The sequence below is a fragment of the Saccoglossus kowalevskii genome, chromosome 13, assembly GCF_978046115.1.
Source record: "Saccoglossus kowalevskii chromosome 13, keSacKowa6.1, whole genome shotgun sequence".
NCBI lineage: Eukaryota > Metazoa > Hemichordata > Enteropneusta > Harrimaniidae > Saccoglossus > Saccoglossus kowalevskii.
In genome coordinates, this window is record NC_140653.1 from 19,019,643 (window position 1) to 19,038,779 (window position 19,137).

The 19,137-nt window shown below is 39.4% G+C and overlaps 1 protein-coding gene across 1 annotated transcript in view; it reads left to right on the top strand.

Moving 5' to 3' along the window:
• Positions 1-3,421, top strand: part of LOC100376806 (nucleolar protein 6) — a 36,538-nt gene extending 33,117 nt beyond the window's left edge. Inside the window, exons 22-23 of the mRNA XM_085506739.1 lie at positions 2,517-2,618; positions 3,053-3,421. Coding sequence (XP_085362865.1) covers positions 2,517-2,618; positions 3,053-3,205 — 255 coding nt within the window. The 3' untranslated portion in view covers positions 3,206-3,421. The remainder of the gene's footprint in view (positions 1-2,516; positions 2,619-3,052) is intronic.
• The last annotated feature ends 15,716 nt before the right edge of the window (positions 3,422-19,137 follow it).

A 19,137-nucleotide genomic window follows, 5' to 3' on the forward strand; every position in this document is an offset into this window, starting at 1 on the left:
TTTCATGTTGATATCTTCAATTTTCTAATTTTGGTGAATATTTTTGTCATTTTTGGTAAAAAGTGATATTTTCGACTTCTTGTTAAAAACCGCAAGTGCAATTGCTTTGATATTACATATATAGGTACTACATGTGGACCTCTCTCAGATTTGTTCATTTTGTAATGATATCTTTAATTCTCTAATTTTGGTGAATATTTTTGTCATTTTTGGTAAAAAGTGATATTTTCGACTTCTTGTTAAAAACCGCAAGTCCAATTGCTTTGATACTACATATATAGGTACTAAATGTGGACCTCTCTCAGATTTGTTCATTTCGTGATGATATCTTCAATTCTCTAATTTTGGTGAATATTTTTGTCATTTTTGGTAAAAAGTGATATTTTCAACTTCTTGTTAAAAACTGCAAGTTCGATTGCTTTGATATTACATATATAGGTACTACATGTGGACCTCTCTCAGATTTGTTCATTTTGTGATGATACCTTCAATTCTCTAATTTTGGTGAATATTTTTGTAATTTTTGGTAAAAAGTGATATTTTCGACTTCTTGTTAAAAACCAATAGTTCAATTGCTTTGATATTACATATATAGATACTACATGTAGACCTTTCTCAGATTTGTTCATTTTGTGATGATATCTTCAGTTCTCTAATTTTGGTGAATATTTTTGTCATTTTTGGTAAAAAGTGATATTTTCGACTTCTTGTTGAAAACTGTAAGTCTGATTGCTTTGATATTACATATATAGGTACTACATGTGGACCTCTCTCAGATTTGTTCATTTTGTGATGATATCTTCAATTCTCTAATTTTGGTGAATATTTTTGTAATTTTTGGTAAAAAGTGATATTTTCGACTTCTTGTTAAAAACCAATAGTTCAATTGCTTTGATATTACATATATAGATACTACATGTAGACCTTTCTCAGATTTGTTCATTTTGTGATGATATCTTCAGTTCTCTAATTTTGGTGAATATTTTTGTCATTTTTGGTAAAAAGTGATATTTTCGACTTCTTGTTGAAAACTGTAAGTCTGATTGCTTTGATATTACATATATAGGTACTACATGTGGACCTCTCTCAGATTTGTTCATTTTGATATGATATCTTCAATTCTCTAATTAATTTATTTTGGTGAATATTTTTGTAATTTTTGGTAAAAAGTGATATTTTCGACTTCTTGTTAAAAACTGTAAGTCCGATTGCTTTGATACTATTCATATTGTTCATTTTCTAATGATGTCTTCAGTTTTTTAATTGAAATGTGCATTGCTAACAGCGAAGCTATCTCAGCCGATAGGCTGCTTGTTGAATAAAAAAATTAGTTGTTTTCAAAAGATAAACTGAGCATTTGAAGAATAATTTAACATTGTTTACAGCTAATTGTCGAAATGAAGCTTATCAATTCATGCTTGTCACAATAAACAACATACTCTTGAATAGGCGTCAATGACTACGGTAAAACTTAAATTATATTCTCTTTTAGGCATCAGGAAAGATTAAAAAAATGCCGAAAATTGCCCTGGACGATTTCTTGGTCCCATTTTATTTTTTTTTAAACCCAAGCTGCCGTTTTATGGACCAGGGCGAATTTAAAATTGCATAATGTACACTCTTTTCATGAGGCGCCCTTGCAAGTTATGACCTCAATGTCATCAAGGCTAGTTAACCAGAGATAATTTGATGTCTATTGTTCAACATGTTGTGTGTTGCTAATGAGACAAGACATTATTTCCATGATATCGTAATATTATTTATATCACAATCAGTTGCCGATTATGACTGTATACTTGATTGATTGAATTTTATAAAACTCCAAACTGATTGGTGCAAAAAATCCACACAATTCTATGTTAAAATTTATTTTATAAGCAAATCTAACCTAACATTATAGCATGGAAATACAGTGCCACTGATATTACCGTATACAAAGTTTTGCTTAGAAAACTGTAAAATCATACCTGGAGATAAAGTTTCCTCTCACTAGCAACGAACAACTTAGACACACATGCTCAACCATAGACACACCTCTGTCATGTATGTTAGCATATGCGCTACTAATACACATACCCTCTGCAACATGTCATGCCAAATAAAAATTGCTGCCGTGATTTAGGTTGGTGGCTGTTCAATGTCTTGCTGGTTGGTTGTCAGCTTTGAGACTTAGTTTTATAAAATTTATTACGCGAGTTAAAAGAGATGATCATTGCGGTATGTCATGTTCGATAACAGCGTACAAACGTGCGTAAAATGCGTAACAGATAACCATCGCCTTTTAATGTTTCTGAATTTCATATTTAATAATGTGTAACCATTTTTTTTTTGCTACGTTAAACTTGCCTATTCAAATGTACTTGGCAATGTCTGCTTGGTAGAACCCTGATATCATTTTTTTGTCTTTGATGTACTGAATATGATGTATAAACCAAACCTAAAGGCACAGAAAACAAAATAACAGTATCTCAACATGTCAAGGTATTGATAGTTTCACTATGTTTTTTCTGTTCCAGGACTCCTTTGGTGATATGGCTATGTTTTTCCATGATGTATATGGTGGTGACTTCATTGCTGTTGCCTGGAAGTCATCAGCTTTCGAACCCAAACCATTCAAGGTGTGTTTTCATTTAATTTCATCACATTGAGACAAATTTGTCAGAAGAAGCCAACAAAAAGTGACACAAATATGCAGTTTCAATTTTGATGCAGAACTCATCAAAACACATCATAAATTATTTGGTGAAAAACACAAAAAGTGTAACTGATTATTACGTGCCGGATCATTAAAATATTTCCGGCAAAAACACTTTGCATTTTTTAGTGTACTTCACTATTATGATTATTAATTTTAGACAAAATGAACATAAATTTCTGTTGATTCAGGAATTCATCAAAATATTAGAAAAATTATGGAAAAATTTTCATGCAGATTCATTTTGTGAAAAGTTGACTTTGGTGTTTCAAGGGTAAAAAGTCGAAATGTTAATAAAACTAGTTACTAATTCTTTTTAATTCTTAACATATTAATTTTTGTTTTGTTTAAATCCAGGTAACAAATGTGCAATGCAGAGTACCGAAAACAGGACAACAAGAAACAAAACTCAAGGTTGATGTTAATGCAGTTCTTGAGGACTTTCAAGTTCTAGGACAAGGGATTGTAAAAACTGTGGAAGTGGTGACAGAGAAATGGAACATTGAATAAATACAATTGGTTCAATGTGGTGATGTAGTATTACAAATACTAATTCCATGCTGTCTGTAGTAATTCCCATTCAAAAGGACATTATTCTCCCAAATGTTTTAGTTTAACAATTTCACCCTCTCTAGATTGTAGAAAAATTATGCGAGACTAAAATGACTGTCATTGTCTGTCATCATTGTAAACATATTGCTTGTGATTGCAATAAAACAACTTACAAAATATAAAGTGGAAGTATGTCAATGTGTTAAAATGTTATTCACAGTTTTGGCCATATATATCTAGGAATCCTTAGCCTGTTCAGTGCAGCTTAATAATGCTAGATGGAATCTTAGAAGGCTCTTCCACCTGACGCAGTAGTGGAATGTGTTTATTGTACCAGTGGCTAGCTCTGGATGATAAATTAAGTTAAGTAAGCTCTACTCTCTGACACAGCAATGGTCGTTGGTGTGTGTGTGTGTGCAGTGAACGAATGCCTGTGAAGACGTTCAGGTTATCCTGCCATATACAACAATGGTCTATGGTTGTGATTTTGTTCAGTGCACCAATTCGCAAGATTGGATTGTTAAACGACTCTCCTATAAGACAGCAACAGTTGCTGGTGAATCTGTACAGTTTACTTATGACCTGGATAAAGCAATGGTCATTGATGATATTACTCAGTCCACCAGTTTACTACATCACCTACCAGAAAATCCGAGTAAATAATAAATTACAGATTACACCCCCAAATGGATCTACTAAAGATTATACCTGGGTCCAAAAGAAACACCCTAGGGTAGCATTCTCTAAGAAAAAGGCCTCTTTTTGTTCCACTGGCCAAAAGTTGAGTTATTTTCCAGCTACGATATTTTCGGACAAAAAGACTGGGCCTCTCTAGAAATCTAGTGGTGATCAACTCCGACAATCAACATTATTACAGTGAAGGCTTTCCATTATTATGGACCCCATTTTTACCTGTTTTTGTTGAATCGACAGCTCAATTTATATTCGCCTTGATTTCTATTTTTGGCGTGGTGAATTTTCTCGCTTTTCACAATCACTTTTCATGTCTTTTCTTCGATTGCATTATGCTTTAATCATTGAGACTAAGATCCTGCCGACTAAATTCGGCACATTAGATACATTCATCTTGCCACTTAGAGCTGCAAATTTGGGACCCAAACATATGTGTTGTCATTTTTGTTATAGTCGCAAACAGGACTCGGAGTACATTGGAGTCAAAACCAGAGCTACCGTTAAAATCCTATTATAAACCGCATACCTAATAGTAACCGCACCCCCGATTTCGGTTTCAGTGTTAAAGAGTTCTCAACAAAAATTGAAAACATGAAAAGTACCTATTACTAACCGCACCCCCAATTCAACAAGACCGTGACCGACTTTGTTTCAACGAGTTGGTACATTGTTCCTAATCCTATTCATTTGTTTCGACAATGTGCCTAAAATAAGCACATCTCTTTATTGTTCAGTAGTGTTTAGGATGTCAAACACGCAGTGGAACTGCTTTTGTCTTGTGACAACTTGTGTCAATACTCCTTGTGAATACGTCCGTGTCGCAAGTTTTCGACAATGAGCTGTTCTCACAGAAAAACTGTTAAATTCTTTTTCAATGCTCAGTTTATCTTTCGGAAACAACTAATTTCTTGATTTAAAAAAAAAAGTCACGTCGTTTTTCCATGGAAATCCAAGCCAAAAGATCGCACTACATTATCGGTAAATCGCTTCCAGGTTTCGTTCACCATGAAGTCGGTGACCTGTCATTAACATATTTAAATGAACTAAGGTAATTTGAACACGTGGGCACCATCCAGCATTTTGATTGGTTAATTAGGGACTTGACCTACCCGGTCAAGTAATGTCTCGTGTGCATTCAAACTACATGGCGGATGTCGCATCGATCGTTTACATGTGACCGAAATAATTCGCTTACGGTGAAACTAAGTTGAATTTTGCATTTGATAACAATTCAACGAATTTAATTTTCGTGTTTTGTTATAATCACTACTGAGTAATAATCAATAATTTTAACAGTTCGAAAACAAGTAAGTTATTCACTTGTGAGCCGAAGTATGGCCGGATTGCGTTACCGTAGCCACGGTACCGTACTATTTTAGTGCCGTACCATGATCATTTTCTACTATAAAGCAATGCATTAATGTTTGTTTTTATTTGAAACTCCTGTCAGAATACACTTTCCGTTACGAAGAAAATAAAAAAAAATGCATATTACATTAAATATACGGAGTATTATTTTTTTTTCATGTGAACAGTTTTTTTGTGACGTGAGGCTTATCACTCTTCCCGGACATCTAAATTGGAGTTACGCTTATATTCAAAAGATTGTACGGTGTATTGTTTGTTTTGTGCGAGTGATGTGGGAAAAAAATGACCACGCCCATTTAGTGATTGCAATATGTCCCTAATATAAACCGCACCCCGAACTTGAGCTGTTGATCCCAATTTTTTATTTGATACATTGTAATATAAACCGCGGTTTATAATAGGATTTTAACGGTACTCCCTCCAAAAATCTGGTAGCTTGGAGTATTTGCATAATGTTTTCAAAATAGAATACATAACTGTGATTGGCTCAATTAAAAGTGGAAGATTCCACTATCATAGCCCCAAGTAATTAGTCTTAGTTACGAGGTCAAAGGTTATAGAAAGAGGCGGCAAGACCAATACTTAACATTGCATCTCTGTAAGGGGGCAGCCTAAGCATCCTCTGTCATTTTTTTCCCTGCCCCTTAGGCACGGTCAGAGCAGGCTTTGTTACCTTTGCTTTACCAGGCCGCGCAGAGTGCTCCTACTTGTTACTCTGGGAGGCGGTGCTCCAGTGTTGGTGTGGAGGGGGTGATTGGTACCCTTTGAGAGACGAGGACGAGAAGACTGATCCTGGATTGCCTCCCAATGGGTTCCTGATTTCGGTTACTCGTGCGGTGCCACAGCCTTCTTCATGGGCTCCCCTCCCTGATCCCGGTACTTTGTTAAGGCGGGTTACGCGCGATCGGGAAGGCCATGTTGCATGGTCATTTGACTGGCACCAGAGTCTGTAAGTGCATCTGGCAATGCGGGCAGAACATAAACTCATCATCTTTGTAGAATGGATCTCCTTGGTTAGAGCGTCTCTGACCACCTGAGTGCTAAGCAACAAACCACAATCCTTGAGCAGTTGGACCAGTTTTGGGCTGCGCAGAGTCGCTATGTGTGACATCCTGCAAGTCCATACTGCCCTCTTGGCAAGGAGCGGTTTCGGTTGAGCAAGGCACAGTACTGAGTCAGTGCGCCTACCCTACTCTAGCAGGAGATGACTTTGATCACCTGTGAAGAGGGCTTGGGTGCGTGGCTGGGTCATTGGTGGCCGGCTAAAGTGCTTGTGGTCTCCTTCTAAGGGGCAGAAGAAGACCAGTAGCGGGAAGTGTCAAAAGAGGTCCAAGAACGTGGCTCTGGTGGTGGATGTTCTGGCACTTCCGGGAGCCACCGGCAGCCTGGACATGGATGGTGGTACGACTTAAGGTTCCCCATTTCTGGAGGCCTCGAGCTTAGCTCCCTCGTCTTCATCCTCCTCCGTTAGAGGCTGGAGTTTGGACAACTCCTGATTGCTCCTCCCTGTCGGAACGCGTCTCAGCAGCACACACCAGCTTGGCACAGGAGAGTTTCTGACCCCTGGACACTCGCAGTAGAGTCTCAGAGGTATCAAAGCCCTCTCCAGTCTCCTCCTCCTCTGACGCCTCACCCCCCTCTGGTTTTCTACCGAGGGACAAGGTCAAGGCAGAGACGACCCAGCAGGAAGTAGCCAGCCTTCTGGAGAGAAGGGTGGTACGCCTAGTGGAGAACCCCATTTAAAGGGTTCTATTCCCACATCTTCCTCGTTCCCCAGAGTTTGGGGGGTGGCATCCTAGTCCGCAGGTGGCTGATCGTGTTTGAATCACTCAATCATTTTCTGTATGTCTTCACCAAGGTGTGTTTAGACAGGTGACCCAGCTGCTCCACCAGTCGTCGGTTTATCTTAACCCATACCTCGGCAACTGGTTAAGGCACAAACAAGACAGGGAGGTATTAGAGGAGCACATGCAATTAACGCAACCGCTTTTCCACGAGTTGGGCTTTTTTAATAATATTATCAAGTCCAACCCCATACCATCCCACAACCTATTTTTTTCTGGATATGCAGTTCGAAACGGAACAAAGACTTGTCACCCCTCTAAGCCTCGGTACAACTCAGTTGTGGAGGTCAACTCATCGACCAACTCCGGTCGACAGATCGGCTTCTATGCGCGAACTGATGCCTCTTATTGGCAGTATGACTTCAGTTCCTTGTCAGGTTGCACACCACCACAGAATCTTGCTTCGAACAGACAAAACCTCAATAGTGTTGTATAGTTAGAGAGGGGACGTGTTTCCCCATGTTTTTGGAGCAAGCGGAGGAGATTCTCCTTTGGTGCCTGGAACTGAGTGGAGCTATGGCTATGGCGGACATCCTCTTGAGACGTATATTCGGTTTTAGAATGCTGAGTGGAAGATCACCCAGTGAGTGGCGGATTGCCTTTCTTCATCGCTGGGACGGACCTGGATAGATCTGCTTGCCAATCATCGGAATTCCGACGTGTGTGCTGCCGCTCCCGGAGACAAGCGCATTTGCCACAGGTATTCTTGGATGTCTGGAATGCTTACGCATTTCCACCCTTCCAACTAGGTACCAAGTGTTGGAGAAACTGCGACTCGAGTCCACCTGCTTTCTGACACTGGTGGTGCTCAATTGGCCAGGAAGGTCTGGTCCTATGTTGCTGGACCTTCTAGTCGAGTCCCCATGGGAGTTGCCGGATCTGTTGTCCCAGCCAGACGGCCCACGTTTCATATTCATGCGTGGAGGCTGTCGACAAATACATGCAAGCGTAAGGCTTTTTGGCAGAGTTTTCCAAGTTCCTCGCTTTCGGCACAATCGGACAGCACTAGATTTTTGTATGAGCCCGGCCAGTTGGAGACTCTACATCGATTGGTGTAACGGAAAAGAGATTGATCATCTTCTTGATGATATCGGTCGGTTTTGTTTCCAGTTTTGTCTGGTGGACTGAAATTGGCCTCGAGTTCAATTATGCACAACTGTCTTTCCGCTCGAAGAGGCCGTACGCCACAAGGCTAACAAATCCTCCAGACTGGGACTTGTTGGTTCAAGTAGCGTTACGACACGCCCCTTTCGTGCCTATGGATCGGTGGAGATGTCTTTATGAAAACAGTTTTTCTTTTGGCTCTGGCGTCAAGTAGGCAGCGTTCAGAAATAGAGGCACTGTCCTTTTGCCTCCTTCATGAACTCACTAGTTATTTTGAAGACTCAGATGGGCTTTCTTGCCAAGAATCAATCCCAAACCGATCGTCGTCCCATGCCTCACTAACTTAGTGGGCTTGGAAGATTGTCAGAAACGAATTTTATGTCCTGTCCTGTCCGAGCTTTGAGCTGGTACTTTGATCGCACCAAGGTGTTTTGGGGCAGTGAGAAATGCTTGTTTGTCTGTTATGGGAGGGCAAGCAATGCCACCCTCCCTCAAATATCACCATTTCGGATTGCTAATACGGCTGTGGAAGCATATTATTTTACGGCTTCTTAAATTACCCGTTTGGAACGTCGCCAGGTAAGGGCACACCTCTTTGGCTTTGATGTCTGTTGCCTCATTCAAGCAGTTGCTCTGAGCAGGGTTCTGGAGATCTCAGAATGTCTTGATTAACTATTACCTGAGAGACATCTAAATGCTGGAGGAGGGTCCCCACAGGTTGGGACCAGTGGTGACAGGTCAGACAGTTTTCGTTGACCCAGCCCACACCACCAAGGGATCCCATGCATGGAAGGGTTAACTCAATGGTGTCTTCAGCCAAGACCAGCCTCCTTTTGCTTGACGCGGCTGGCTTTGGTCTGCACTACCAAACCCCAACAATACACTGTTTTATGTATTAAAATTGTTGTGGCCCTATTTTATTGGCTCCTTGTTAGTGAATAGTTTTAGATTTCTCTCAGTTTTTTTACCTTTTCTGTCTGAGCTTCCCCCACCACAGGTGAGCGTGCTACTCTACCTAACGAGTAATAAATGAAATTTATTATTTCCATGTCCCTCCAAGCTTCCGAGCGGCCGTGGTGGTGCAGCAGAACATTTGTGAGAATTGGAACTGACAGGCCTTGGGTGCGTGATCACCCTGGGGGTGACCCCTTAGCCGAGGCCTTTTTCTTAGAGAATGCTACCCTAGGGTGTTTCTTTTGGATCCGGGTATATTCTCTAGTAGTTTCAATTGGGGTTGTAATCTGTAATTAAGCCTAAAAAGTAATAAATGAAATTTATTATTTCCACTGATTTTCTGGTAGGTAAACAAACAGGTTTGTACAACCCTAATAGTCAGATTGAAAGGCTGGATAGCTCTGCCATCGGACACAGTGACAGGATTTGTTGAATGTATTGGATGCAATAATGACTTGGAAGGAAGATCAGAAGTTATGCAGTAGTATTCAGTACATCAATGGCCCTGATTTGAAGCTGAATTGGTTTCTTTGACTGATTGAAACAGTGGTAGTATTCAAAGGATTGCCTGCAAGACATAAAATTGGTTTGATTGTTTCTAGCAGTAATGGCTCTGGTTGGGCACTTTAAAGGCTTTCCTCTTTTACCTGACACAGCAATGGTTTTGGGTTAATGTACACAGTACACGAATGACCCTGATTGGAAGGCTCTCGCACCTGACACGACAACAATTTTTGGTAATTGTGTTCAGTGTCCACAGTTGGGCTACTTTATCCGTGAAGGCTATTTTATAGCAGCAGTATATGGCTAAGATTGGAATTAATATACTAAAACTCTTGTGTGCAACAAAGTCCACAGTCTTGGATCAATGCGTTCAGCACAGTTATGGACCAGTCTGAAAGCCAAGTTTAGAAGGTTATCCTGCCTGTCATGTGAATGGGCCATATTGGTGAATATCTTCAAAGCAATAATGACCCTTGTTGAAAGTCATGATGGTCTCCAAACAGTCTTGGACAAATGTGTTTAATGTGCCAATGTTCCTGATTTGAAACTTTTTAGACTGTTCCATGTGACACAGCAAATATCTGGAGTGAATGTGGTCTGAGTGCAAATACCCCTTAAAACAATGCCACTGTGTTGAGCAATGTGTCAATGCAGCATTTGTCAGTTAATTTGTGCCTTGGATAAGTGTGTTTAGTTGAGTATAAGATGCCTGGCCATGAGTGTGTTAGTGGCCTTGCTGGAAAACCGTTTTCACAATTGATATATTCATCTTCCTCATTAATGAATTTACATCTTCACTTAAGCAAAATAAATGACTGACAAATGCCCCCATGTGTCAGCGAGAGACTATTATATATGAATCCCAAGGCATATAGCCAAGTGATGCCAGGTGTCAAATCCTGTGAGAATGTTGTACTGAATAGTAGCATTGAGGTCTTTGAAGACAAGCTGTTAACTAAAGAGTATGGTGGGAACTGCACGCTTGTATCTTCCCTTTTTACAATCTCTTCACATGTGTTACCTACCCTGGTATAGAAGATGAAGTGGCAAATCTATATCCCATTGACTGGGAGAATCTTTAAAACTACCATATTAGGGACAGTGAGATTAGTTGTACGTATTTAACGGTGTTCTGTTGCCCTATAATTCCATAATAATTCAATTAATCAGTCACAGACTGATATATTTACTATTGCTTGCAATGATTACATAACAAATGGATTATTTAACAAATTAATACCTGTTTCGTTTAGCTAAATTAGCTAAAAGTACATGCCACCCGACATAGTGAAGATGTGTGCTCAGTTCAAATATAACCCCATTGGGTTATCAGCTGGATAAGACTTCTACTTTTTGTTTACATTGTAGGTTTGAATTTGTTTCCTATCAGACTGTTGTGTCTTTTAGTTATGTGTGTAAATATGTGTGTCTTTAATGGCCAGAACCGAACTACTTTCTTTTGGGTGAACATCAATTTATGGGTGTGTCTTTAAATTCTAACTGTTTGTTTCTTAACTGTCCAGCTCCAGCCTGCAAGAGTCATTCCTTCCAGTAAATATTTGAGTTGGCAGGCACCATTGATTTGCATATGGTGATGTTTACTATAGGCACATTTAGAGCTATCTCTTAATGTGCCAGTTGTGTTCCACAGCTGCAACTCATTCCATTCCCAGTAAGAGAGAACTATAATCAGTGGTAGTTTATTTGGAGGAAACCTCAGCTTGCTGCTTTATTAAAATAAGTCCCCACCTCAAGTCATGGTTCAATGCAAATGTCTTTATGAAATAGTTTTGGTTTGAATATCTTTGCACACAATCATTTGCCTCTTTTCAAGCTCAGTTTTGTAGTAGTTTTGATTCATTTTATTTTGATTCACTAAAATATCTTAAAAATGTCATTACTATTTTTGCAATGCGTCATCTTGGATACAGTTCATACAATGTTCACAGGTGATCAGGGAAAATGTAGTTTTCTTCCTGTGTCATTGCACTCTCAAGTACTATCATAATATATATTGATATTGTGATAAATTGTACATGTTTGGATACTTTGCAACAACCCATTGCACATGTTTATTTTTAAAAACTGCTGATACAGTCACTGGATTGTGTTGTCAGCAGAAGTTGAGATACATCCTGTCTCTCCCTGTGGCATAATGGTATGTCTCAGACAGTGACATGGTGATTGTGAAATACCTTGGAATGTGCTGAGCCCAGTGTTGTTGGCAATGAAAATAGATATGACATCATTGACCCGAGTCTCCCACTTTAAATTGGTAGAGCTTGGATTAAGGGTGGTTTATTCCACTACCAAAATTGGCATCCTCTGTACACTGATTTGTAGGCTATTTCAAGATAACCAATCATTTCGTTATGTACATTTTATTATTTGCATGGCCATAAATTAGCTAGGGTATTTAAGTTGAGACATTGTGTTGATTTGTTATAATCGTTACTGGTATATTTCTTTCTCTGCACAGTCTCAGTTTTGATGATATACATTCACCAAACGATCCCCACCCTGTGACAGCGGATGAGCTGAGAGGGAGGAGACTTATAAGATAAGCACGCTACCAAAGACAAAGACTATTAGACCGGTATTAAAGACAAGCTCCTCGATCCCGAATACGATGTAGCCCCATAAAGGCCCCCCCCCCCGCATTTAACGTCACAATATAAATATGAATAAAATTTGTTTAATTATAGATCTGGTATGTTCCAACCTTATAGATGACACATTTTCTTCTCTGTCATAGCCTCAATTACACCACCCATATACATGTAGTGGGTTTTAAATGGATTGGCTTCTGATCCAATGGCACAGCACACTTTGCTGTGACCAGCCAGAGCAAAATGTATGACTCCTTGTGTTTCCTCATTGCTCGCCAACCAAACTGTAAAGTACTTTTTTCAAAGCTGTTGCATGACACCATACAAGACAAAACAGAATCCCATGCATTAGAGTTCAGTTTTTGGCTTCCATTTCAACCTGTTTTTCATATCAAGTGTGACAGATATTGTGTGGCCAGACTCGTATCCACTATACAGGATTATCAAATGATTACACCACATGGCTCCACTATCATACCAATGCGCCCAGACACGTGTTAAGGTTTATTGTCAATGAGACAGTCTTCTTTCAGTGATCTGATTTGTCCATAGTGCCACATGGTATGTGTATGTTAAGCGATAGTGGTTCAACTAAACCCTTCATGCATTTTTTGTGGATCATCACTTAAAGCTTTTGCACCCTTAACTTGTGGAAAAAGCTGGCTCAGGATTGGCCAGTGAAAAATGTCTAAGATCTCAAACAGTACACTATCCTGACTATGCTTGCCATTACCATCACATTTCTGCAACTTGCATTTAGTATGAGCTTGCAGATGGTATTTCTTAGGCAGTAATGGGCCCAGAACAGAAAAAGAGATCAGTGGTAGTGCAGAGGTACCACTAATTCCCCAAACCTCTGTAAGTATCCAAGGGCCCCAGAAAAAGCTTGTGTGAATTGTCAAGAATGTGTTTAATATACGTAACATATTCTGGCATGGTGAGTCATTTGAGACCACTCATTGGATGATACCAACAAGTAGGTGCATGCGACATGAGATCTGATTGAAATGAAACTCTGTATGGAGGCCACTGATTGGTAGATTGGACTACACCAGGTGTTCATATTATGGTGCAGGTGCTAGAGTCTATACAATCTGCTTTGTGCTTCACGTTTTGTTGAACCAACTTAAGGGGAAGTTGTGTGTTTGTGCTCCATGACCTGTCTGCACCTGTTTGTGTTGCTGTGGAAGCTTACACCAGGAGTCGACCAACTTAACTGCATCACCACCAAACTACGCCTACCAATCTATGCACAGAGACAGGAAACACCAAGATTTGATGTTGCTTGAAGGTTTTTTAGTATATAATCTCACCAAGCTAGCTTGTCCCTACTAAAATCACTATGGGGAAATCACAAAACTTGGGGTGTAGGCTCTTGGCAGTCAGGCAGGTGTTTCCCCTTGGCAGTCAGAGAGGTGTCTCGCCTTATATCAGCAGACAGACATTTCTTCACAAAAAAGAGCTGTTGACACTTTCCCAGTTTTTCCATCTCCAAACAAGTATAATTCTAATTTAGTAAGTCAAATTGAAATAAGTATGGACTGTATCATTTGTGTGTTAGCAGGAACCCACAAATGATGTGGAATGTATTTTGGCTTCCTCCCCTGCTAAGTGAGTTTCCCCGACTCGAAGAATTCCACTCCCGATATCCTGACCACAAAAGTGAACAATGCACACACACACAAACACCACTGGATATTCCCAGCCCAGTGGTATATATAACAATTTATATTTTTTTACAGAACTCTTTATAATTTATTATGTTATGTTGTCCAGCAGCCTAGTTGCAATATTTTTTCTGAGAATTTAAAGCGCGATAGTCGTCGCGCTGTGCATGTGCGACATTTGTGTTGATAAACATTGCTTTTCCCACAATCCAATGTGCTCTTCAAGTGGAAATCACAAGTATGAGGTTTGACCTGGGCGCGACTTGCACTGACTACCGGCGGTGACTCCTTCAATACCTTCCAATCACCTAAAATTACCTAATTAAAGCTTGGAATCGTCTCAGTTTGTACTCGCTGATCTTCGCAACAGTAAAAGTCGCCATCTTTGTTTATATGAGACCCATATATCTCGCGCATGTGTGGCGCGACGACTACCGCGCTTTAATGTTTTTTTATTTCAAAGATGAATGAAATGAATCAAATGGTGGGCAACATCATATCATATCTATCAACACCATCTTGAACATTATCCAGTGTAGAAACTTATCTGAAGATGATGTGATTCAGTACTTTACAATAGGTTTAACATTTTATAGCACTCTACATATGCCTAGACTTGTAACACCCTACTTGGTCACTATCATTAGTTTTATAGTATAACATGCTGCATCTCTCACTGACTGGTCAAGACGTTTTACTCGCCTCGTCTTGGAGCAGGAGATATTCAGTAACAATCTGAAATTCAGGTTTACTTCTGACACAGTCACAAGTGGACCAATCACCTCTCCAAGGTGAAAAAAATAAGAGGCTGCACAAACATGCGACTTCCACCTACATCCTTGGTATGGCGGAAATCTTTGACTGTACAAATAGAAGAATGGTGACCTGATTCTTGTTTTGTTTGACATATATTATAATTAAGACCATACTCGTTTTTTTCTCTTGGTATGTACTTGTTTTAGCTGTATTACTAGGATTTGTCATGCCCTTTTAAAAACGTTAGGAGGTCTCAACAAGGCTACCAAAAATGACCATTATTTCACCTTATTATACATCTTGCAACTATAACAATTCCCAGATCGACGAGCTGTGTAGATGCATGGTTACTCTGCTGTATGAGAAGACTTCAGAAAAGACTTCCTGAAACTTGCTAAATGCACAGTATTACTTCATTAATGTACATCAGCTGTGACACTTAGATCATTTACTACCGACAGGCTTTTAACTACCATTAGAATCCTCATAAAAATAGACCTTCTATACAAAAATAGGGAATGTAATGTAACTGAACCCATGAGAGGGCTGCAGAAAAGATACCAAAAACTTGCTAAATTGTTACTTCATTAATGTATGGTAACTAGTCCGTATTCATGTAGACGTCTTCTTACTACCTCACAACCCTACCCACAGCCACTCATTATGCACTGTGAAATCAATTGGCCGTGTTCTAGTGTGGAATAAGCTTGGGTAATATGAAGAATCCTCGTTGGGTGATGCCCGGTGACTGTGGGAAGTCATGCTGGACGTGATTATTATGGCGTTTTCTCGCCAGTTCGAAGCATATATATATATATATATATAGACCTAGAGGAATACATGGAACACGTGATGCCAGGTGCTTTGAGAAGAGTGAGTACATCATGCTGCATATTAGGCACTCGCCATATATCATTGGTTATCATATTTAAATAGTTCCAGCTGGGGAAATTAGTTACATTGCCTCTGAAAGCATCAAAGATATTAGTCATCAAAATTGCAGCTGTGTTATTTATGAAATTCAAATGGCTCTGTATAATTCCGTGAATGCTGAACTCTGTTGCTAATAAACTGTTGTTCAATAAAATGTCATAGTTTGAACTTATATCTTCCCCGGAATTTACATCATCAATCAGTGGAGGCCAGGATTTATATGAATCAATTGGCTATAATTTTATGAGTAGTATTCGATGTTTCTGTGTTTGGTCATGACAATAGTTTTGTGCAGTAATAATGGTATTAAGCTAGAAAGTAATAGCCCACGCCCAATGTTATTGTTGGTATTAGTGACATTTACATTCTGACATGACTGGAAAACTTTCTCCTATATTGGTATTGGGTGAGGCATAGCTGTATTTCGGCCCTGGTTAGAAAATATGTTTAAACTGTTAATGGTCGCAGGCATTCAGTTCAGAAATGGAGTCGTAAGCTATGGGGAAGGGGGTTATCATTTGCCAAAAAGCAAAAGTATCTAGTGCAGTAATGACCCTGCTTGGCGGGTGTGTTAACAAGGCTCGCTCATTTGACCAAGCATTAATCTTCAAAATTGGATCTGCTTAGAAAAACTAAATTACTGGCGCTACAAACATAGAAACATGGAACACAGGATTCGAAGTCATAACTACAGTAAATGTAAGCAGATGCTACCCCCATTACTTTATAACCCACTGCCCCAAAACGACAGCTTGAAATAGCGTGTAGAGAATGTGTACGAACAGTGACCTGGGGACCACTCAACTGAACGTCGGTTACACAACCTTGGAAAAACGTTTAAATTGAAGTAAGCATTTTAGACTGGCAGGTTAGGCGCTTAGGGGTACAAAAAGTCGCATTCAAATATCTAACTAACTGTTTTTGTTGACGTGAACAATTTTTAGGGTATAATAAATCTGTTTAGGAGTAAAATTTGCGCTTCATTTTCAGGGTTGGGTGCCCACGGTTTAACCCCCCCCCCTCCCGTACACAGCACAGTGACTAGATGAACATGTAAATTTTGTTTGTTACAAAAACCACGCAGAATAAATTTCTGCACACGGATCGGGGACAATTCTGTCTTATATCCAGACGTGTAATTGAAGTGTATTGTAGTGTCCTTTAGTTGAACCATAAAATAGTATACACAACGGATTATGCTGATACAGATTGCATGTTTAGTCAATTGGAAATGCATCAGGTCATTCTGAGGCTAGCATTGTGTATAATAGTAAATACGTTGGGCAGTGCTGCGTGTGCGGATTACATACACATCCGCAATAAGAATAAGAGTCTATGTCTGAACACGTACATGCCAATCAAGACAGGGCACCAGCAAACGCCTACGTCTTCCTTACAGCAAGTGTGCTTGTATTAATTACTGTGTGTGTTTTCACACTGGTGCCTATGAAATGTGATACCCTCAATCATCGCAGTGTAAGCGGGTAATACGTCATTCTCAGTATGTTTTCTATGCATGTACCTAGTTCCTGAAGTCAATTCAAGAAGAAAATGTGTAAATGGGTATGATAACATACATACGATGACAGGGTTATTGAAATGGAATCTTGTGATATCACATTGATTTGATTGCAAATATGTAATTTAAAAGTGAAACAGACATTTCGGATCTTGGACCTTTGTAGGAAGTTAATGTTTCCAATAGACAAAAAGCACCTTTCGTTTTTAATGGGCGGTGATTACACATACGTAATGCATCCACGCAATTGGTCATCGGTGTGAATAAAATAAAATAAAAACAACCCTAAAATCCGTTTTTCAGCAAATCCAACGTGTTGATAGTGTGTTATTTAGTAACATAATATTAACAACTGTTCTATACGTATAACCATCTGCTACAATTGAAATATTTTTTAGAGGTTATTCGCGGGTAATGACAGAAATAACTTGACGTATTGCGAAAAGCAGTGTTGACATATTTCGAGGGCATGGGGTCTAAGTTATAAACCGTTACTGGAAAAAAATATTATTCTTGTTAAGTGATATTCATTTTGCAAAGTACCAAATGTGATCAGATTTACGTTTTACATTGAATATTGAAATAATCACATATATTAGATTACGTACCCAAGGATTGCGTCATTGCTGCCACTTTTAGCAGCAATGGCGTGAACGAGTGCCATCTTGACTGATGGGTTTAATTCGCCGTGAATATTGGCTTTATATATATGTGTGGTTGTATATGTGACGTCATAGATTTGGCTCATCCAGTCAACGTGCGTTCGCGTTCATTACAAGCTAGCCAGAAGAGGGGGGGGGGGTAGCGTCTGCTTACAGTGGTCAGGCGCTTTGCCATGGTCGCGTCTTGTGTGTTCATATCTGTAAATTGCCTGTACATAAATTAAAGCGGGGGTGTCGTCATTCGCGCATGCGTCAGATGGCCATATCGTGTCATTGTTTACAAACAAGCGTCCACCAATGAGCCTTTTTGTTTCAAGCACGTGTTGTTATCGTCGGTTGGGACTCCCATGCGTGCGCAGGTGACGACCCTCTCGCTTTAACTGTCATCATGAGCAATGGGGAATGAAAGAACCCGTTTCCATTTTTCAATCATTTTCTATCATTCTGTCGGCCATTTTGAGTTCGATTGTTCGTAATTTGCCTGTACTTATTTTATTAAAACTACCGTCTGGATATGAAACAATGGGTGGGAACAGACACAGAATACAAAAGAAACGTGAAATGTAGTATGCATAAGTTGGCAGGCCGGAGTGACAGTTCTGGAGCTCCCCAACGCGTGTATCCCGCCATTCTGCACATCCTCCATTAAAATATTGAATAAATTCAGATGTAGCATTGAATCTACAGGTGAGACAAAAGGTTTGCTTATGAAGAGCACTTGTGGAGAGTGGTAAGCAGTACAGTACGGCACATGTGCACAGCGTAGTATGATATATAAATAGTTGCTGTACAAAATAAATATTTGTAAATAATGATAAATTGTATACTTTATTACATATAATATTGTTCCGTGGAAAAGAAAAGTGAAAATAAAAACAAAAAAACAGAAAAACATGCTTTCGACATATCACTAATAAAATATACTGTTTTTTGGTTTCACAGTCGTTTACAATGCTAAACCTTTCGGACACATATATATGTTACACCACGACCTCGCCTGTGTAGTATTAAATATATGTCGGATTTACTACTAGGTTTAAATTGCGGGTATGTGGTATACTAATAACATAATCTGTCCAATGCTGCAACCTGCATATACCTCGAGTTCTTATTTTCATTCACACGCCTACTAAATATGCTGGTCCTCCCCTGCCTTACAAATCCAAATATGGACATTATATTTCGCGAGAAAATATCACTTTTTAGGGGAATTCTAAATCAGACTGTCATCAACATGATATTGTGCCATCGTGGTGCAAATTTCTTGTAATTTGAGA